The sequence below is a fragment of the Symphalangus syndactylus genome, chromosome 17 (assembly GCF_028878055.3).
Source record: "Symphalangus syndactylus isolate Jambi chromosome 17, NHGRI_mSymSyn1-v2.1_pri, whole genome shotgun sequence".
NCBI lineage: Eukaryota > Metazoa > Chordata > Mammalia > Primates > Hylobatidae > Symphalangus > Symphalangus syndactylus.
In genome coordinates this window covers 71,420,234-71,442,286 of record NC_072439.2, presented here as the reverse complement: position 1 = coordinate 71,442,286, position 22,053 = coordinate 71,420,234, and the positions used below count along the sequence as shown (strand labels likewise).

Genomic DNA, 22,053 nt, shown 5'->3' with positions numbered 1-22,053 from the left:
GGCCGGTGCACACTTCGCAGGAGCGGGCTTTGTCATAATCTTCTTTGTAGCCCCAGCCCTAGCTCAGCAGCGGAGCCCCTCAAACCTCGGGAACTCCTCCCTGCAAAGGAGCCAGGACGCCCTCCCTCAGGCTGCCTTTAACCAGGTCAGGGTGACAGAGGACCTCCACAGAGTTGGCGGTCACTGCCTTAGCAGTCAGGCCTCAGGGCCGGGGCAGGCACAGCTAGCGGGACTCGAAGCAGGCTGGCGCCAGGGCTCCTGTAGCCGCCTCACAGCCGCAGGCGGACTGTAAGCGCGCGCGCGGTCGCCATGGCAGCGCAGCCGCCGCGGCCAGTGGGTGAGAGGAGCATGGGGAGCCCCCGGGAGGCCGTCCGTGCGCCGGCCAGGTCCCCGGCTTGGGCCTCCACTCAGGCCCGTACTCCGGGCGCGGCCCTGGCGGTCCAGCGCGGTAAGAAGTAGGGAGCACGTCTGCGCGGCCTGGCCCAGACGAAACGCGCGAGGGACGCCGGGGTCGCACGGCCGGAGTCCTCTCAGCAGCCCGCCAGCCCAAGGCGGCGCGGCGGAACCCCAGCTGTGGCCAGAGGTTTGGGGCGCCCCGAAACGAGGGCAGAAGAGGAGTCCCCGGTTGCCGCGTGGGTCCGCCCTTTGCGCGATAGGTTGTGCAGACGGTGCCTGTCGCCGTGCTCTCAGGGTCTCCGGGAGGGGTTGGCTGGGGGACTCTTCTCAGCCCCCTTTTTGTGAAAGTCCCAGAGAGCAGGTCACAGGGGGGCATGAGGGTCTTGATACCGTTTCTGACTTTGCACCTCTGTACTATCTCCGTTGTAAATATTTCTGCGCCCATGAATGATTGTTAGCAAGTTAAGCACATACCCTGAACGGCCACCCCCTACCCGCCATTTCCGTTTTATATGCTTGTTTTAAAGTCTGTTTGTGGATACGGAACTGTGTTCGGAGGCTGGCTTAATAACACTGCATCCAGGAGATGGGCAGTGTTAGGCTCTGCCTTTAGCATGAGAGGAAATTTAAGCTGGGATAACAACTTGTTCAAATGTACACACTGCGGATTCTGGATAGGGCACCCACGTTCTGGCTCATGCTCATCGCTTAGATTTCCCAGTGCTTGGCTAAGTATAGAAAAGCATGTTTTGGAGGGATCTACCTCCTAAGTAAGTCTTTTCTCTGGAAATTGTAAAACGTGCTGCCAGAGGCGTGGATGAAAAAATGAAATTTGGGTTAGGTTCTTGACATTTTCCTGCGTAGCTGGGTTATTTCCTAGTTTTTGCCTTACAATTTGAAGGCTGTTTTCCTTCTAATATGAATACAGTATAGGAAATAAATTCATTGCTGCCACAAAATCCTGGCATACAAAATACATAGGTGAATTTTAAATCAAAGGAAGGGTAGCAGAAACTTTTAAATACTGTAAATCTATGGCTAGCTAGTTAAATAAGAATATTTCCATAACTTTGTTTAGCTGTATTTAGCTCGTATTCATGAATCTTCATGAAGGCATGAATCTTCATGAAGATTCCTTCATGCCTTCGCGAAAATGAATTGTAGTCTGACACATTTCTGTGCCTTGGTTGTGGTGCGGGCAGCGCTGAATCTCGGAGATTCTCAGGGCACTCCTTCTCTTAATACCAAGGAAGAGAGTAGGGAAGAAAGAAGCCCAGTGGGAGCCCAGCTCCAACTTCTATTGGGGATCTACTTGCTTTGTTTCCTGGGGAGGACGCTAAAGCAGCATTTTCTAGATTGCTTTCCAAGTGAGGTTTTTGTTTTTTGTTTTGTTTTGTTTTGTTTTTGAGATGGAGTCTCCTCTGTCTCCCAGGCTGGAGTGCAGTGGCGCGATCTCTGCTCACTGCAACCTTGCAAGCTCCACCTCCCGCGTTCAAGCGATTCTGTCGCCTCAGCCTCCCAAGTAGCTGGGACTACAGGCACCTGCCACCATACCAGCTAATTTCTGTATTTTTTGGTAGAGATAGGGTTTCACCATGTTGGCCAGGCTGGTCTCGAACTCCTGGCCTCAAGTGATCTGCCCGCCTCAGCTTCCCAAAGTGCTGGGATTACAGGCATGAGCCACTGCGCCCGGCCGGAAATGCAGCATTCTTATCCTCCCTATTCTCAAACTTAACAGTTTGAAGAGTGTGCACGTTTTAAATGCCCTGAGAAGTGTTGTGTCTGTGTATAGTTTTGTTTATTTTAGCACTTCTCAAACTTACTTGATAATAAAACCTATTTTATTTGGAACACCTTTGATCATCCTGTAGAACATGAATATTCCACAAAATACAGTTTGGGAAATATTGTGCTACAATATCATTTAAATACATGAAAATTTTCTAAAATAGGTGAAGCTTTTTCAATACGTACATCTATCCACATGACAGAAATTATGCTATTTAAAATTTTCAGAGAATAGTGACATGGGAAAACTGCTTACAATATAATGTTAATTGAAAAAAACAGCATATAAAATTATATCCAAAGATACCAATTTTGTTTAAAAAATACTTAATATGCATATAAAAGAAAAACTATAGGAAGTATGTATGCCTAGACCTCAATTGTGGTTGTTCTTTCGCAGTGGGATTGCAGATTAACATGTATTTTTTTTTAAATGTTAGAAATTTCCCGTCGGGCGCAGTGGCTCACCTGTAATCCCAGCACTTTGGGAGGCTGAGGCAGGCTGATCACTTGAGGTCAGGAGTTTGAGACCAGCCTGGCCAACATGGTGAAACCCCGTCTTTATAGCTGGGTGTGGTGGCGTGTGCCTGCAGTCCCAGCTACTTGGGAGGCTGAGGCAGGAGAATCGCTTGAACCCGGGAGGCAGAGGTTGCAGTGAGCCGAGATTGCACTCCTGCTCTCCAGCCTGGGTGGCAGATCGAGAACCTATCTCAAAAAAAAAAAAAAAAAAAAAGAAATTTCCAAATTGTCTGGAATAAGTATATTAAATTTATTTTAAAAAAGGTTATTAAAAACTATAAGAAAATTTTGTTTGCTTTCATCTGAAATATAATGTTCCTCACATTAAATCTTGTTCTGCAGATCCGTTTAGCAAACTCATTATTCTTCAGAGTGCAAAGGACACTCAGTAAACAACGTTTCTGAGATGTAGAGACCTAGAAGAGAAGCCAGCTCCTAAAAAGCTAGGCTGGTTGAGCAATGAGATCTCTGTGCACAAATTTTTAAAAGACATCCACAAAAGGTAGAAGTATAGAAAACAAAGACAATGGCCTGTGCTTCTAAGAAAAGTAACAGCATAACTTCCACCCCAGAAGATGTAGGCCTTGCAGAAGATGCTTTTGAGGTATTACTGAAAACAGTAAGGTCATTAAGGAAAGCTGCATGTATAACAGAAAGGAGATCTCAACTCCTGCTTTGTTTCTATCTTCTTAAGAACTTAGGGAAAAGTCACCTTTAGAAAGAGGAAATGGAAAGCTGGGTAGAAGAGCTTCTGTGAGCCAGGCCTCGATTTGGTATGAAGAACCGACAGTTACATTCAAACTTGGGATGGTGTAGAGGGTATCCAAGAAGCTTGTGGGAGTAGGTGCTTTTTCAGATCCCTTTTGAGTTAGGTTATTAGATAAAATTGTTTTTATATGAAGCTATTTGAAGAAAACTTTTCCTCTGGTGGATGCTGAGATACTGAATTGAAAAAAAAAAAAAAGGAAAGAAACATTGAGTCACTGTAACCCAATAGGGCACAGTGGAAAGAGGTTTTGGAATCAGTTTGATTCTGCACTCTGCCCTTATTAGCTGCATGGTTTTGGACAAAATATACCATTTCTTTGGAAGTCATTTTCCTCAGCTACCAGGCCTGGCACATAATGCAGCTTAGTTCTCCCTTTATGTCACTTCCATCGTAGGGTGCTCACTTGAGCCAGTGTCTGCCAAGCCTCAGTGGGTGCTTCAATGGCCCTAGTTCTCCAAACAGCATTTTAATGATCTCGCCCATTCATTATTTTTATTTCTCTTCTCTTTTTCTAACCTTAATTCTGTTTCCTTTTCTTCCCTACCCCCACTATACACACATACAACTCATATATTTGAAAGAGGTAGTTTTTATGGTTTTTTTAAAGCTTCTAGAATAATTTATATGTGATAGAGGATGCATATATTTTTCAGAATCTCCAGAATCTGGTCTCCAGGAACATTATTCTAATCTGTGTATGGAAAAATCCCAGAAAATTAATCCTTTTATATTGCATATACTTCAAAAAGTGGATGAAGAAATTAAAAAGGGGTAAGAAAGACAAATACAAATTTAATATATAAATCTATATATTTACTCCAGAGTGACTTTTAACTTCTGTGGGTGGGGTGAATCTTTTTTTTTTTTTTCTGAGATGGTGTCTCCCTCTGTTGCCCAGGCTAGAGTGCAGTGGCGTGATCTCGGCTCACTGCAAACTCAGCCTCCTGGGTTCAAGCAATTCTCCTGCCTCAGCCTCCTGAGTAGCTGGGATTACAGGTGCTCGCCATCATGCCCGTCTAATTTTTGTATTTTTAGTAGAGACAGGGTTTCACCATGTTGGCCAGGCTGGTCTCGAACTCCTGACCTCAGGCGACCCGCCCACCTTGGCCTCCCAAAGTGCTGGGATTACAGGCGTGAGCCACCGCCCCTAACCTGAGCTGGGTGAGTCTAAGCAAATCATTGAAGTTTTCAGTATTGTTATCTATAAAGTGGGGATACTGTTTGTGTGAGTGTGAGTGTGTGTGAGAGAGAGAAATATATGGAATCTTTTAAAGCACTTTGCAGTCTGCAGAATGTTCAGTAGTTTTAAGTTACCCGGTATAAATATACTGTATAAGTCTACTTATATGCTTGCTTCCAGTAAATGTTATCTGTGATATGACTATTTATACATGAAGGAAACATACTTTTACTTCTTTACTGGGTTTGTATTTCAAAATCTTTTTTTTGTTTTTTGTTTTTGTTTTTTTTGTATTTTAACAGGCTAGCAGCAGGAATCACATTAAACATTGCTGGTAACAACCGCTTAGTGCCAGTAGAAAGAGTTACAGGTGAAGATTTTTGGATTCTTTCCAAAATTTTAAAGAATTGTCTGTATATTAATGGTATGTTTCCATAAGAATCAATACCTCCTGCTTTTCATTGATCTAATTTAAGTATTCTTTATAATGAATATCAGCTTCTATTCATCTGTGCTTCAGGTCTGGATGTTGGATATAACCTTCTATGTGATGTTGGTGCGTACTATGCTACGAAACTGCTTCAGGTATTATTTTACTACAAAATGTCCTTAGTTCCATTTACAATGAAACCAATTAGTCTAATGACACACACATAAAACACTAGTTTTACCTGATGTCAAGGGTCCCAACTCTGTGCTAGAACGCTTGAAATATACTAGAAACCCACTGTGGATTTGGTCTCAATGGAGCCAGTAGCTAGAGCTCCTGAGTTATCTTTTGCAAACTTGTACACCATGATTAAATATATACACCACATCCATCTTTCAGATTGATCAAAACTAAATATCGTTTTTTCTTTCATTTATATTGTAATTATATTTTGATTACATGAGAATGATTTTTTTTTCCTTAATGTAGTTGTTTTTGCTAGGATACAGTTTTTCTTGGTTATAAAGATTTTCTTTGGAGGAAAACACTTGTTCAAATAAAGTATATACTGTATGTGTGTATGTATATACATGTATGTAAAATTGACCAATTTCCAATAATAATAATGTGTAATAGCTTCCTTTCTCTTATAGAAACAACTTAATCTCATTTACTTAAACCTCATGTTTAATGATATTGGGCCTGAAGGTGGAGAATTGATTGCTAAAGTGCTGCATGTAAGCATTTATGTACTTCAAACTAACATTTTATTTGGAAATTCTAACTTCTGATAGCTTGGAACCAACAGTGTCCAATGTTGAAGTGAACTTATTTTAATATTGTAGGAATGTATATTTTTTATTATACTTTAATTTATTCAAGTGTAGACATTGCATGAACACTTCTGAAGTCATAGTTTTACTAAGACTTAACTCATATACAAAAATCTACCCTTTGAAAGTCTTCAGTGGTTAAGTATTAATATATTCACAGAGATGTGCAAGTATCACTACTATCACTATTTTTAAAACATTCTTATCACCCCAAAAAGAAAAGCCCTTAACTCATTAGCAATCCCTCTCCATCTTTTCCACCCCCTACTCTCCAGCCCCTGGCAGTCACTAACCTACTTCATCTCTCTATATATTTGCCTATTGTGGACATTTCATATAAACAGAATCATACAATATGTGGCCTTTTGTGACTGGCTTAATGTTTTCAAGGTTAATCTTGAAAACCCAGTCACAAAGATTTATGTTTTTTTAAGAGTTTTACAGTTTTAACTCTTTAATTCTTTGATCCATTTTAATTTTTGAATATGGTATGAGGTGGGAGTCCAACTTTATTCTTTTGCATGTGTATATCCACGTGTCCTAACACCATTTGTTAAAAGACTATTCTTTCTCCCATTGAACTGTCTTGACAGTTTTGTCCAAACATCAGTTAACCATCATTACAGGAGTTTATTTCTGTACTCTCAATTCTATTCTTTTAATCTATATGTCTATCCTTATGCCAGTACCACACTATCTTGATTACTATAGCTTTGTAGTAGGTTTTGAAATCAAGAAGTGTGTCCTTGTTCTTTTTTCAAGATTGTGTTGGCTCTTCTGTGTCCCTTGCATTTCCATATGAATTTTAGGTCAGTTAATCAATTTCTGCAAGAAAAGCAGCTGGGATTTTTTTTTTTTGAGATAGAGTTTTGCTCGTTGCCCGGGCCGGAGTGCAATGGCGCGATTTTGGCTCACCACAACCTCCGCCTCCTAGGTTCAAGCAATTCTCCTGCCTCAGCCTCCCGAGTAGCTGGGATTATAGGCATGCACCACCATGCCCGGCTAATTTTGTATTTTTAGTAGAGACAGGGTTTCTCCACGTTGGTCAGGCTAGTCTCAAACTCCCAACCTCAGATGATCTGCCCACCTCGGCCTCCCAAGGTGCTGGGATTACAGGCATGAGCCACTTCACCCGGCCAGCAGCTGGGATTTTAATAGGAATTACAGTAAATCTGTAGATCAACTTGGGGAGTATTGCCATCTTAAGTCTTCCAAACCTTGAACATAAGATGTTTCATTTATTTAAGGCCTTTCATTTCTTTCAGCAATGCTCTGTAGTTTTCAATGTGCAAATCTTACATTTCTTTTGTTAAATTTATTCCTAACTTTTTTTAATGCTATTGTAAGTGGAATTGTTGTTCTTAATTTAATTTTTAGGTTGTTCATTGTTAGCATATGGAAATACAGCTGTTTTTGTATATTGATCTTGTGTCCTGCTATGTTGCTGAACTCTTGTGTTAGTTCTAACAGGTTTTTTTGGTGGAATCCTTAGGATTTTCCCTATGCAAGATGGTGTCACATACAAACAGAGTTTCACTTCATTTCCAATTTGTATGGTTTTTCTTTTTGTTTTTCTTGGCTAATTGCTCTGGCTAGAACCTCCAGTACAATGTTAAATAGAAGTGGTGAGAGGACATCCTTTTCTTCTTCCTGATCACAGAGGGGTTTGAATTGTGATAATTATTTACACTATTATATGTCCTAATAGTTACTCATTAGAATGATGAAATGTCTGTAATTTTGTGAAATATTTATCAAATTATATTACTTTAAAAGTGATATAGGAGGAATGGGGAGTGACTGGTTAATGGTATAGGACCGGCTTCGGGGATGATGAAAATGTTTTGGAACTAGCTACAAGTGATGACTGCACAATATTGTGAATGTACTAAATGCTACTGAATTGTAATACTTAAAAATCGTCAGTTTTATGTTATGTGAATTTCACCTCAGTTTAAAAAAGTGAAGTGCTATAATTTTCATAAGATACATTTACAGATTTTTCCAGTCAAAGTTTATTAATATATGTCTTATTTACTGGTTATTGCTTGGGCATCTCTTTCTTGGGCATTCTTTCTACTCAACTGTTAAACTAGATTTTTATCTATTATGGTAGATTGAATGTTACCTTTAAGGAATATATCCTGTTCTGGCCGGGCACAGTGGCTCACGCCTGTAATCCCAGCACTTTGGGAGGCCAAGCTGGGAAGATCACGAGGTCAGGAGATCAAGACCATCCTGGCTAACACGGTGAAACCCTGTCTCTACTAAAAATACAGAAAAAAATTAGCCAGGCGTGGTGGCGGGTGCCTGTAGTCCCAGCTACTTAGGAGGCTGAGGCAGGAGAATGCTGTGAACCCAGAAGGCGGAGTTTGCAGTGAGCCAAGATCACACCACTGCACTCCAGCCTGGGCGACAGAGCGAGACTCCGTCTCAAAAAAAAAAAAAAAAAAAAAAAAGGAATATATTGTGTTCTATCTCCATGAAAATTGGAGTCTGCAAATAGTAATATAGTCTCCTAATTCATGTAATGTATAGAATTCTGTGGATTAAAAATTATTAAATAAATTTTTTTCCTTTTCAGAAGAATCAGACTCTGAAATACCTAAGAATGACTGGAAACAAAATTGAAAATAAAGGTGGAATGTTTTTTGCTGCAATGCTGCAAATTAATTCATCCTTAGAGAAATTAGATCTGGGTGACTGTGATCTGGTGAGTAAATTGGTTATGAGAAAATCATCCAGATAGTGGGTCATTAGAGAACAGCTAAATGAGAGTCTTATGAATGATTAATTTTGCCTCTTATGTCTAATATCAGAGAAAAGGTATTTTTCCCCTAGACATAATAGTGCAGATTATTATGAGACTATAGTAAATAACATAGAAAAATACTTAATAAAAATATTCCTAAACTTCCATCTATATAACTCATCTTAAACTGTATGGAATTTTTAGAAAAAGATCATGTTCACTTTAATTAAACAAATATTTATTCATATAAATTTTTTACTTTTGAAAATACATTTTAGGCTGGGTGCGGTGGCTCACGCCTATAATCCCAGCACTTTGGGAGGCCGAGGCAGGTGGATCACCTGAGGTGAGGAGTCCAAGACCAGCCTGGCCAACATGGTGAAACCCCGTCTCTACTAAAAATACAAAAATTAGTCGGGACCTGGTGGTGGAAGCCTGTAATCCCAGTTACTCAGGAGGCTGAGGCAAGAGAATTGCTTAAACCGGGAGGCGGAGGCTGCAGTGAGTTGCACTCCAGCCCCTGGGCAACAGAGTGAGACTCTGCCTCAAAACAAAAATAAAATATTTTTAGTAGTTACTTATATTGTAGCACAAAAACTTAAAATGACGATGCTAAAAGCTGCTCTGAAGCTGGGTGACATGACATGCACCTGTAGTCCCAGCTATTCAGGAGGCTGAAGTGGGAGAATCTCTTGAGCCCAGGGGTTTGAGGATACAGTTTACTACAACCGTGCCTGTGAACATCCACTGTACTCCAGCATGGGCAACATGGTAAGACCCTGTCTCTAAAAATTATTAAAAAAGATAAAAGTTGCTTTGAACCTTCACCTGGCCTGATAGTGAAAAATGTGTTTTTTTGCATGTCTTCAAATTCCAGGCTTCACTTTCTCTGACATGCTTTCAAATCTTTAGGCCTACTCTTGGGAACCTGTTGTATAGCCTCAGGTTAATCAATGTGACATGAAAATAAGATGGGCCAGGGGGCTTTCTGGTATAATAGATTCTGAAGGATTAACTTTTTTGGAGACAAAGTCTCACTCTTGTCACCCAGGCTGGAGTGCAATGGCGTGATCTTGGCTCACTGCAACCTCCACCTCCTGGGTTCAAGCAATTCTCCTGCCTCAGCTTCCTGAGTAGCTGGGATTACAGGTGCCTGCCACCATGCCCAGCTAATATTTTTTTGTATTTTTAGTAGAGACGGGGTTTCATGATGTTGGCTAGGCTGGTCTCAAACTCCCGACCTCAGGTGATCCACCTGCCTCGGCCTCCCAAAGTGCTGGGATTACAGGCGTGAGCCACAGCGCCTGGCCAAGATTAACTTTTTAAGGTGGTAGATGCAGCCAGTGTGGTTCTGGGAAAACATTAATTCGGTACTGATCATCTCCACATACCATTGTGCTGGATACTAAGGATACAACAGTGAATCATATGGCCTCTGCCTCTGCCCTTATGAAACTTGTATTTTCGTTGGGAAAACATCAATGAAGAAATAAGAGGAAAGTGCTACAAAAATGACTGAGTACTCTGATAATGGGGAGAAGTAATTCTGCTACAGGATGGTCGCCTAAGACTTATATTACTAAGGTAATATTTACGAGTTATGAAGGATGAGAAAAAACTCATGGAGAGTGTCCATGTCAGAACCTTCCAGGCAGAGCATCCAGCATGCACAGACATTAAGATAGTGCTTCCCTAAGTGTGGCATGGGTAGCATTCTTGGTGCAGAGTGAGGTAATTTTCATACTCATATATTTATCTTTACAGATGCTTTCTGTTTGTTTCAAGGGATTATGGTTTTCCATTTATAGCAGTGATACAAAGTTTTATTTTAAAATAAATATAATTGAAAAAGTGAGTTGATTTAATGGGAAAGTATTAAGTAAATGGCGTAAAGTAAGTTTGGGCGTGATGACTCAAGCCTGTAATCCCAGCACTTTGGGAGGCCAAGGCAGGCAGATTGCCTGAGCCTAGGAGTTTGAGACCAGCCTTGGCAACATGGGAAAACACCGTCTCTACAATACAAAAATTAGCCAAGCATGCCAGCTACTATGGAGGCTGAGGTGGGAGGATTGCTGGAGCCCAGCAGGTCAAGGCTGCAGTGAGCTGAGTGTGCCACTGCACTCCAGCCTGGGCGACAGAGTGAGACCCTATCTCAAAAAATAAATAAAAACAAAAACAGTGTTAAATATTTTGCATACTGAGATATGGCAAAAATCACGAGGGAGGTACATGGAATAATAAAATAGCAAGTGTCACAGGTTTTAAGAACTGAGAAGTCAGAATGGCTGAGCAGACAAAGTTAAGAGTGCCTCGAAGTAAAAGTAGAGAAGCTTATGGAGGCCAGATATGGCAAAGTTGTGTGGGTTGTGGGTCACGGGTAAGGGGAAGAAGTGGGGGTTGTATTATAAATGAAAATCATGGAAAAAGCAAATCATGGAAATCTGGAAAAGCTGAGGGGTAATGATCTGATTGGTGGTTTTAGATCACTGGTTTCTCTGTTCAGAATTAAAGGGTGGCAAGAAGAAGCCATCTGACCACTTAGTAGTCCAGGTGAGAGGTGAGGAGGACTTGGGCTGGGGTGGTGGCCACAGAGATGGACAGGAACAGACTAATTTGAGACATCTTTTGGAGGCAGCAGAATCTGTAAGTCTTAGTGATCAACTGGATGGGAAGGTAAGAGGAATGGCAGAGTGAGAGGAAGCCCATGGTTTCCGGCATACCAGCTGGGTGTACATGGTGGTGTCCATCACGGATATGGGGGGACTAGGCCCTTCCAGTCAGATAGCGCAAGACAGGCCTATGGGATCTGTGAAAAATGTGATTGGTAACCTTTTCCCACCACACACACACTTAAAGTATGAATATAAAAGAGTGCTTGCACAATGATGTGTGTTGGATAAGTAGTATGAGCTCCAGCTGGGATCCACATAGAAGCTTGAGGAGTAAGGAATAAAAACCTAGAGGGAAACACCCAGGAAATGGACACTGAAACATTAAGAAACTCCCCATGCCATGTTTTAGATAGATTTTAGGGCCAAGAGAAAAAAATACAGTAACAATTCATTTTTGAATTTGATCAACTTACAATTCAAAGTGCAAGGAATGCTTAAATTTTAAAAACAATTTTATCAGAATGCAGATAGCTGATCTTGAAATATTTATGTAGTGAGATTATTATATACTTTGTCTGTTTCCTTAATGAATTTACCTGTTTTTAGGGAATGCAAAGTGTGATAGCATTTGCTACAGTACTAACTCGAAACCAAGCAATTAAGGCAATAAACCTAAACCGACCTATACTGTATGGTGAACAGGTATGTATTCAAAGTGATGGTAGTTAATATAACAACATGAATAAAACTAAGGTACTACTATAAGTTTATGTCAAGGTACATGGATACACTGTATTTTTAGAGATGTACTTACTATATCTTGTAAACTACTATTTATAAAAATGTTTAAACGAAAATTATATCAATTCTTGGTAAGATGTTTATAATTAAATATGCTTTTAGATATTACTTATTTAAGCAGCAAACATGTCATCTTTTCTCTTGAAACTCAAGTTCTTAGTGAGTAAACTTGTGAGGGTCAAAGTAGTTAAGATGAAAGCATAAATAGTGAAGGTTTTAAAGGCCAGACTATAAGAGCCCAGTGTGAACTGTTTGTTACATTGATGTGGCTGAACCATTACACCTTTGAAATCATGAGTAATAAAAGCAGAATGTGTGTGAAAAGCAGTAAGCTGCTTGCTGGAGACAGAAAGATGAGTAAAAACGTGGCTCCTACTTTCATGACTTCTTCCTCCTTCTGGGTGGCTTTCTTCTCCTATCACTTGTAAACAGCTAGAGAATAAGAACTCACGTTATTATTGGTATAAACAAAAACATATATCTAACTATTAGGAAAAGTAAATGGTCAAAGCACTTTATAAAGTTCAGTGTTTAAAATTTAATGTTTGGCTGGGCACAGTGGCTCACACCTGTAATCCCAGCACTTTGGGAGGCCGAGGCAGGCAGATCACCTGAGGTCAGGAGTTTGAGACCAGCCTGGCCAACATGGCAAAACCCAGTCTCTACTAAAAATACAAAAATTAGCCAGGCATGGTGGCAGGTGCCTATAATCCTAGCTACTTGGGAGGCTGAGGCAGGAGAATCGCTTGAACCCAGGAAGCAGAGGTTGCAGTGAGCTGAGATCGCACCACTGCACTCCAGCCTGGGCAACAGAGCGAGACTTCATCTTCATCTCAATCAATCAATCAATCAATCAATCAACAAATGTCAATGTTTGAATTCTCAACTTTATTTTATTTTTTTTTGAGATGAGGTCTCACTCTGTCACCCAGGCTGGAGTGCGGTGGCATGGTCTCGGCTCACGGCAGCCTCCACCTCCTGGCCTCAAATGGTCCTCCCACCTCAGCTTCCTGAGTGGCTGGGACCACAGGTATGCACCACCATGCCCAGCTCATTTTTTTTGTATTTTTGGTATAGACAGGGTTTTGTCATGTTGGCCAGGCTGGTCTTGAACTCCTGAGCTCAAGCTATTTGCCTGCCTTGGCCTCCCAAAGTGCTGGGATGACAGGCATCAGCTACCATGCCCAGCGAAACTCTGAACTTTTTAAATGATTAAAGCACTTTAGATAATTTAAAATTATCTACTTCATTGTTCCCCCTTAGCATGAATAACTGAGAATTAAGGATATTTTTAAAGTAGTATTCTCATATTCAGAAATGTATTTTACATTCTTTGCCTACATAGATCTCTCCCTTTGAGTTATCTCTGCACTTTTCGGTACCAGAATTTTTGCGGTTTTACATCACGTTGTTTCATGTACATAAATCCAATCTGTTCAACAAGACCCTCAGAATCTTCAAATAGATTCCTATTTTAAAAATACTTAAAAGACTAGCAAAATACAGCTCAAAGTAGGTATGCAGTGAATTGCTTCACTCATGATTCATTCACACCATGAATATTTGAATGCAACCTTAAACCAGACACAATGCTAGCGAGGTGCTAGAGGTATTAAAGTCAAATAAATTACATAGCACTTGTCTTCAGTGAGTTTTCCATCTAGGTGGAGGGAGCTTGACAAGTCTGGAGAGTGATATGCTCGGGGTGCCATGGGGACATAAGGAGGGTAATCGGAATCAAAGCAGGGGAGGTGAGTGTGGTAGGGAGGTTCTCAGATTGAGGACATGACAGTAGATTTGAGGGCTAAATAAAAAATTTCTGGATTTTATCTCTGTGGAAATATGTTTATATATAGGAGATCACATAATAAGCATGATCCCTTTTTAAAATATGTTGAGTGGTGTCATTCCTAAATCCACCTGAGGATGCTTATTATTAAAAGCCCAGGCCCCCTTGTTGCTCTCAGCCTGGTGCTTCTGGCAGCCAGCTAGGTGCTAGCCTGTTCTGTTCTTCTCCAGGACAGCCACTACCTTCTCTATCCCCAAGGGTACTATTCTGCTCTTAAATTGCTGTTCCCAAATACAAACCTGCAAATCTATTCCATTTATGGGTTTTACTGTTTTATTACCATGGAGGAATGGGATAACAAAAAGCTGTTAAGATGTTGGACTTCACCTTTAATGCTCATTGGCATTATCTGGGGAGCTTGAAAAATACCGATGCCAGGTGCCACTCTAGACAAATCAAGTCACAAACTCAGTGAATGGGGCTAAAACCCTTTACTATTTCTGACAATAGTTCCTCCCTTAATTAGGATACTCCTGCTTTCAAGCTTTGTAGCCTAAAACTGCAATCAAGGCCCAAACACAAAAACATATTGAGTTTGTCCTCTGTGCCTGGCACTAGGTAGAGCAATAGTGGAACCCCTTAAGTGGTTGGTTTGCATTTTTTTACGTTCCTAGACTACATAGCATCCCTTTGGCATGGTTGGCTTGCATTTTTAAAGATCTTAGTCTACACAGCATTCCTTTGGGTGTATCTTTTCAGTGTCAAAGCAATTTCAGCAAATATGGAATTACAGAATATTGAACAATAATAAATGCTTTGTAGTCTGCTTATGGAACACTTATTTTGTGCTAGGTACTTTTATTAGTTAACTTATTTCTGTGAGGGAAGCATAATTTCAGCTACTTTACTAAAATGGAAACTGAGACTCAGCTAGATGAAAATATTTGCCCAAAGTCATATAGCCAGTAAAAGGTAAAGCCAGTATCTGACAGATTTGATTTTTATAAAGCTCATGTACTTTCTGCTATTGCTATGTGGTTTCATTTAAAGTTTTTTTCAAAGTACCTTTTTATATAACAAGAACACATATAGTTATCTATGTTCATCATCAGCATTTCCAGTGACTAAAAAACTTATTATGTTATACAGCAATCATGCAAGAGTACTTCTTGTCACAAAATACTTTGGGCCATTCCTTTGAAAATATGCTTTGATTTTATTAAAAACTTAAAATGCCTGGTATTCAGATCTTCATTGATGCCATGTATCTTTTACCTAGAAGCAGCTAGATTGTGGAACTTAAAAAAAAGTCTTCTGATCATCAGAGAATAAGAATAAAACCTCTTAGGAATTTGAGATGAATATAAAGGGAAGGATCAGATATATCACAGGGTTAATGAGTGTATTCTTAATATAAAATGAAGATTGGGGCCGGGCACGGTGGCTCAAGCCTGTAATCCCAGCACTTTGGGAGGCCGAGGCGGGCGGATCACGAGGTCAGGAGATCGAGATCGTCCTGGCTAACACGGTGAAACCCCGTCTCTACTAAAAATACAAAAAAATTAGTCGGGTGTGGTGGTGGGCGCCTGTAGTCCCAGCTACTCAGGAGGCTGAGGCAGGAGAATGGCATGAACCCAGGAGACGGTGCTTGCAGTGAGTGGAGATTGCGCCACTGCACTCCAACCTGGGCGACGGAGCAAGACTCTGTCTCAAAAAAAAAAAAAAATAAAAATAAATAAAGATTGGGAAATGTCTTTGTATTTTGTCTGAAAACCATCAAGAGTAGAGATCAAGAGCAAAGTTCAGGAACACATGGAAGGTATAAGAAAGGTTTAGAGACTTGAAAGATGGATTACATGCTCAATACATGATGGGACCAATTTTTTTTTTCCTTTTGAAATGACTGATTATTGTTTTTTAAAAAAACCAAATTAACCAGCCTCTTTTACATCACTTAGGTAGCAGGCACTTGTAAAATATAGTGACTATATTTTACCTTCTGAGAAGGTAAAAAATATTATTTGTGGCAAAGATAATTTTTTAAAGATAGACCAAACAAATGCAAATTGTGGACTAACAGTTTTAACCAATATAATCTTTTTAAAAAGCTAATTTAAATAACAGCGTATGTCTGAAATAAACATGTACTACTTCAAAATTATATTTTAGAAATAAGATTTTATCCACTTTTAGGAAGAATCTACAGTCCATGTAGGCCGCATGTTGAAAGAAAATCACTGTCTTGTTGCACTACACATGTGTAAGCATGATATAAAAAACAGTGGTATACAACAGTTATGTGATGCACTGTATCTGAACAATAGCCTGCGCTACCTTGATGTCAGCTGGTAAGTGATAATTTACACATTAATAATTCAAAGTTAAATAATGGGAATAATCTATATAAATATTCATGGTACTTGGGATACTTTGTTAGACATTATTTCCAATGATTAGAAACTGCAACCAATTGTCAACCCTTTGTCCTAAGCTTTAATATTTAATACTGCTATCTTTTAGTAACATAAATGAGCAATTTAGTTGTGGAAACAAGAATGAAAGCAATATTTTATGGTGAATTTTCATTAACTTTCTTGGAAATCAAGTGATTAAAATAAACCTTTACTAAAACAGAAAGTACTGTTTAAGTTTTCAAGCATCTTATCATTATGAATAAAAACACTATTTCATATTTTCAAATATAACTATTTTTCCTTTGCCAGCAACAAAATAACTCATGATGGAATGGTGTATTTGGCTGATGTACTGAAAAGCAACACTACCCTGGAAGTAATAGATCTTTCCTTTAACAGAATAGAAAATGCAGGCGCAAACTATCTCAGTGAAACTCTCACTTCACACAACAGGAGTCTTAAAGCGTTAGTATGGTTTTATATTTAATCAAAATAACAGAAAAGCAAATTTTTAAATACTAACCTCAATCCCCTTAACTCTTAAGATTATGATGAAATATGAAAACTCAGCTTCTAAACTGACATAGTATTAAGTTACAGTAAACAGTTACATTTTTCAAATGTAATGTCTTTTACAATTAGACTGATTCTATTATCGATTCCTTCAAATTAATGAGAAAATCTGTATTGCTTATATTACTTATCCTGAATTCTAATAGAAAACTCAGAAGCATTCAATATGATCAAGACTTTTAAAAATAAGAATGAACTAAAGAATAAGATACTTGGATGCATTTATCCAGAAAAATATATCTGCTATCCACCCAAACATTTACTGAATAATATAAAACAGAAACTTTCAAAATGTAGTTAGCTCTACTAAGTACCTTAAGGATCTAATTAGAAAACTAAGTTTCTTGGATTTTAGGAATTAAATGGTCAGTATTTTTACCACTACATTACAACATACTGAAGAATAATGCTGAGACTACACAAGAAAATGTTTGTAATAAATGTTGCTAATTTTTATATTATTGTGGAACTATTGGTTTCAGGTTGTCAGTAGTCAGCAACAACATAGAGGGAGAAGGACTTGTTGCACTTTCACAATCAATGAAAACAAATCTCACTTTCTCTCATATCTACATTTGGGGAAACAAATTTGATGAGGCTACGTGTGTAGTAAGTTTTAAGTTTTTTCCTTCACTGAAGGCTTTTTCTGGGATCATCTCTGTAACATCAGTTATTATTTACAGGTGCCTCAGAAATGGTTACACAGTGAGACACTGCAGTTTTGATAATTAACATAAGTCCTAAAATTAGCTACTACAGAGTTTGGTGGTTGAAATAACAAAAGATATTAAAACTATGTATTACTATTACACGTCACTGAATGACACAGTTCTAATTCCTCTAAGGTTAAAAAAAATCATAATTATTGATCAGATGTAGGAAAATTTCTGATCTGCTCCCTAATAATTATACCAAAATATGGAATGGGAGAGATAGAGTACAAGCTATCAAAATATTTGGCATGTTGCTCACATAAATAGACAGCCTTTGATACTACTTTCAAAACAGAAATAATGGTAACAGTTTTCATCTGGAAAGAATGAGGGGGAAAAAGCAGATGTTAAAATTCAAAAAATTTGCAAAAGGACTAACAAAAATTCCACCACTAAAAAGAGTAATAAAACATACAGTGTTGTCTAAACGACCCTCCCAAAAAAACCAACCCTTACTTTTAGAAAAACATCCATAATTCTTTAGGTTCTACACACCAGTAGCTGAATAAGTTGGGTCTGGAACTGGAACTAATGATGAATGACAAGCTAAAGCAAAAACCAACTTGACTTTTAATGTCTAAATTTCCATCTTTCCCCATAATGCCAACCTTATTGACAAACCAGTTCAACATGTTTGTATGGCTCTGTTACATAGATACTAAGGATCATGGCTCATGCCTGTTATCCCAGCACTTTGGGAGGCCAAGGCGGGGGGATCACGAGGTCAAGAGATTAAGACCATCCTGGCCAACATGGTGAAACCCCGTCTCTACTAAAAGTACAAAAATTAGCTGGGTGTGGTGGTGCATGGAGCCTGTAGTCCCAGCTATTCGGGAGGCTGAGGCAGGAGAATCTCTTGAACCCAGGAGGCAGAGGTTGCAGTGAGCCGAGATCGTGCCACTGCACTCCAGCTTGGTGACAGGGCAAGACTCTGTCTCAAAAAAAAAAAAAAAGAAAGTATAAAAATTCTACAATGAAGAAATAATTAATAGGCCAGCATCCAATACTATGGAATTGTCTCTCTTAGCCTAAATCTGTAGATTAGATTCGGGAGGGGTCATGAACTCTATATAATTGTATGTCCAAATCTGGGATTCCCTTAATTTTTCTGAGGAATGGGTAACTAGCTATCAGCAGACTTTTAAGAATGTATACAATAGCCCTCCTACCCAGCCCCCCTACCTATTCCTATTTATGAACATCCGTGGGACTTGAAAATTTTGACCATAGGAGCTTTGGTCCACAAAATTGGTAGTATAGAAAATTAACTCTAGGAGTCACAAAATGACAAAACATGTCTAATACATTAAAAGTTAGAAATAAGTTTTGCAACATTATAATTTCATTCTGTGTAATTAAATGAATAAAAATCTACCTACAATACCTGGAAAATATTAAAATTCAGCAATGTTATTCAGAGTATCTTATTTTAAACTACAAATTAGCACAGCTAATTTGAATATTTAAATTTCCTTAAGCACTGTAAATTGAATACATTTTTTTTTAATGATATAGTTTTTCTTTTCTTAAAAATCCTAGGCATATTCACACTTAATTCAAATGGGTTGTCTAAAACCAGACAATACAGATGTGGAGCCATTTGTGGTAGATGGACGCGTATATCTTGCAGAAGTCTCCAATGGCCTTAAAAAGCATTATTATTGGACATCAACTTATGGAGAATCTTATGACCACTCATCTAATGCAGGTTTTGCTCTTGTTCCAGTAGGTCAACAGCCATGAAAAAGCTCTAAAATAATTTTCATACATTTGTCTTATTGTTTCACAGAGATTAATATTCTATAGCCTGTTTTCTTTTACAAATTAAAACAAGTCACTTTTTTCAAATGTGTAAAAGATACTAACTTTTTAACTGTATTAAACTTTGCATAACTGTCTATTGCGAAAAACTGAGTAGGGTAATTTTTTAAAAGAAATTTTACAATATAGAGGCTAAAATTCTAACCCTGGAGAAAGAGGCCAAGGAACTAGACTAAATTTCTTTTTATAATGAAAATATAACCAAGTAGTGAACTAGCATGCAAGTAAAGGTCATTGTAGGTATCTCACTGAAAGTTATTAAGTAGTATCAATAAAAAGGTTTGTAGTAGAAAATTATCAGTGACTTTCAAAGGGTTTCAAAGTTCAGAAGCTGAAAAAGTATTCTACCTATCCTATTTACGTGTTACAGACAGATGTTAATAACAATTTCATAAATACAGGCAAGTATATATAAACATATACATACCCCTTTCCCAACAAGTCAGTGCTGCCAGCTTCTCCCACTCTCATCTCATAGATAACCACTATCCTGACTTCTAACCCCACAGAGTAGTTTTGCCTGTTCTTGACCTTTATATAAATGGAAGCATACAGTATACACTCTTTGTGTCTGGCTTCTTTTGTTCAACATTATATTAGTATGATTCATTTATGTTGTTTAATGTAGCAGTAGTCTGTTCACTTTTCATTGCTTTGTAGTATTCCTCACATGCTGGGTAGTAGGGAGTCTACCAGATTCTGGAAAGAGTTTGATTTCCCAGGCTACTGTCTCTTCCTGTGTGCTACAGAAGAGACCCACAAGTTCCCATATTCCCCCAAAGGGAGATTCAGAAGATGGCTGAAGGGGAAGCAAGTAGGCTTACCTTGAGCTTACAGTGGGGTGCAGGTGGTAAACCTGTAACCTGACCTACACTGCTGCTTGAGGCAGAGTTGCAGGTGATAGGGCCTCAGAGAGTTTTCCACATCTAAGAGAACTGAGATGAAGTCAGTTCAGCCAAGGACAAATGGACTCTGACCAAACTAGGAAAGACTTTGTTACTTATTTTATAAGCTGCTGCCTGCCGCAACAGAGGTCAGTATAATTAACCCAGAGAATGGAAGGGCTCAAGAAAGACTCTGTCTACCCTGATGCCACTGTCTTGTAAGATATGTCTAGACACCATTTTAGAGAGACAAAGGGCAGAAATAAAACAGCATTTCTCCAAAAGATTAAGCATTACCTTAAAATCCCTTAAGATATAAATTCTATCACCTTTATATCAGACTAGGTTTTAAACTGGCTAAAATTAAAAGTTAATTTTTTCCAGACTTACCACTGGGTATGCGCTCAAGAGGAAGGACATATAAGTTCCATAGGAAACCTCTCATTTCCTCTGCACATCTAAATTGTAAAAAGCAAATCTGCAATCATATTGTATTGTTTCATTTTTCTCTTAGCAATCATCCTTTAAGACCCAGATCAAAGATTGCTTCACCTTACACTGTTGCAGATCATATTATACTCATCATTTTACAATGTTTCAAATTTGAAAGCAAAAAATAAAGCAGTATGTGCTTTTCAGATATTTGGGAAAATAATGATCATTTGTCTTAAACGTTCTCCTTTTCAAACTTTTCCATAGTATTATCATTGATCATGTCTTCTTAATATCTACTACAACTATATCCATCTGGTTTCTGCTCCCACTATTATACTGTACCTGCCTTCTAAAGGATCATCATGCTCCAATTATCCAACCCAATGTTGTCTCAGATTTACATCCTACTTCTCTGTACCATGTGACTGCTACAAAGCCACTTTTGCCTCTGAAAAATGTGTGCCGCCTTGGTTTTCTTCCTTTCTGTTATCACTTTCCATCTTCTTTTCTGTCTTTGCTTATCCTTTAAATGCTTTAAGTGAATTTTCCCCCAAATTCTGTCCTGATCTTTTTTTCTCCTATACCATCTCCCAGGGCTGCCTTAATCATTTCTATAAATTATTAGCTGCAAGATCTGTTATCTCTAGTTTTAACTTCTCCTGGTTCAGGCCCCATTTCCAACCACTACCAGAAATTTCATACATATCTCATCACCAATCAAATTCGGTACATCAAAATTGCTTCCCTTCTCTAAACAGGCTCCTTGACTTATCTTGATGTCAATGGTATCACTATCGTCTCAATCACCAAGGATCAAAGCTTAGGTGTCCAATTTGGGGCTGCCTGATCACAGGGAAAAGAAAGTGACTCAGCCTGTTTAAGAAAAAGGGGATTTAACATAAGGATACAACAGCCACAATCAATGGCATCCAGGGGCAGAAAATGAATCATGGCTGCATCACCTCAGTAGGATTGCAAAGCCAGAAACTAAGGCCACTCTTCTGATCTCTCTAGGGCAGTCTCTTGGCTCTGCAAACCTGTTTCATCCCCTAGCTTTGCTCTATAGATCAGCTTTCTCTGCTTACTCATCATTTCCTTTAGACTTTAGCTTGCTTCACTGACTTCGAGGCTAGTTCTAAAATGATCTTTTCATTTATATGTATATCATTATCTGATTGTCTCAGAATTTCATAGCCAAATTTGTGAGAATCTTACCAGCTCAGTCTGGCCTATGAATTGTTTTTCCCTGGTGAAGTGTCTTGTTGCTGTGGTCACAAGCATGGAATCATGTGTTACCTATGTGGCTGTCTAATCCCCACCCTCCAGCACGCAACTGTGGTTGGC

At 39.0% G+C, this 22,053-nt stretch overlaps 1 protein-coding gene across 7 annotated transcripts; it reads left to right on the top strand.

Annotated features, from left to right (window-relative positions):
• The first annotated feature begins 10 nt into the window (after positions 1–10).
• LRRC34 (leucine rich repeat containing 34) lies at positions 11–19,949 on the top strand. 7 transcript variants are annotated; one of them, XM_063621644.1, is made up of 11 exons: positions 11–145; positions 4,126–4,243; positions 4,955–5,076; positions 5,173–5,237; positions 5,736–5,819; positions 8,500–8,628; positions 11,886–11,981; positions 16,063–16,217; positions 16,593–16,748; positions 17,339–17,465; positions 19,109–19,949. In XM_063621644.1, exons 2-11 carry the CDS (start codon positions 4,170–4,172, stop codon positions 19,310–19,312), a joined length of 1,212 nt encoding a protein of 403 aa, XP_063477714.1. In that variant the 5' UTR covers positions 11–145; positions 4,126–4,169; the 3' UTR covers positions 19,313–19,949. The 7 variants fall into 7 exon arrangements, with proteins under 7 accessions (XP_063477714.1, XP_063477710.1, XP_063477711.1 ...); XM_063621640.1 differs by lacking the exon at positions 11–145 and adding an exon at positions 213–448 and having other exon boundaries at positions 8,503–8,628; XM_063621641.1 differs by lacking the exon at positions 11–145 and adding an exon at positions 214–448 and having other exon boundaries at positions 4,955–5,022.
• The last annotated feature ends 2,104 nt before the right edge of the window (positions 19,950–22,053 follow it).

Bases quoted from the DNA above. Each gene is read 5' to 3' on its own strand.
- LRRC34 (XM_063621639.1), top strand. From the start codon at position 310: ATGGCAGCGCAGCCGCCGCGGCCAGTGGGTGAGAGGAGCATGGGGAGC. The intron at 5,077-5,172 runs GTATGTTTCCAT...TCTGTGCTTCAG, and splicing joins GAATTGTCTGTATATTAATG to GTCTGGATGTTGGATATAAC. The intron at 17,466-19,108 runs GTAAGTTTTAAG...TAAAAATCCTAG, and splicing joins TTGATGAGGCTACGTGTGTA to GCATATTCACACTTAATTCA.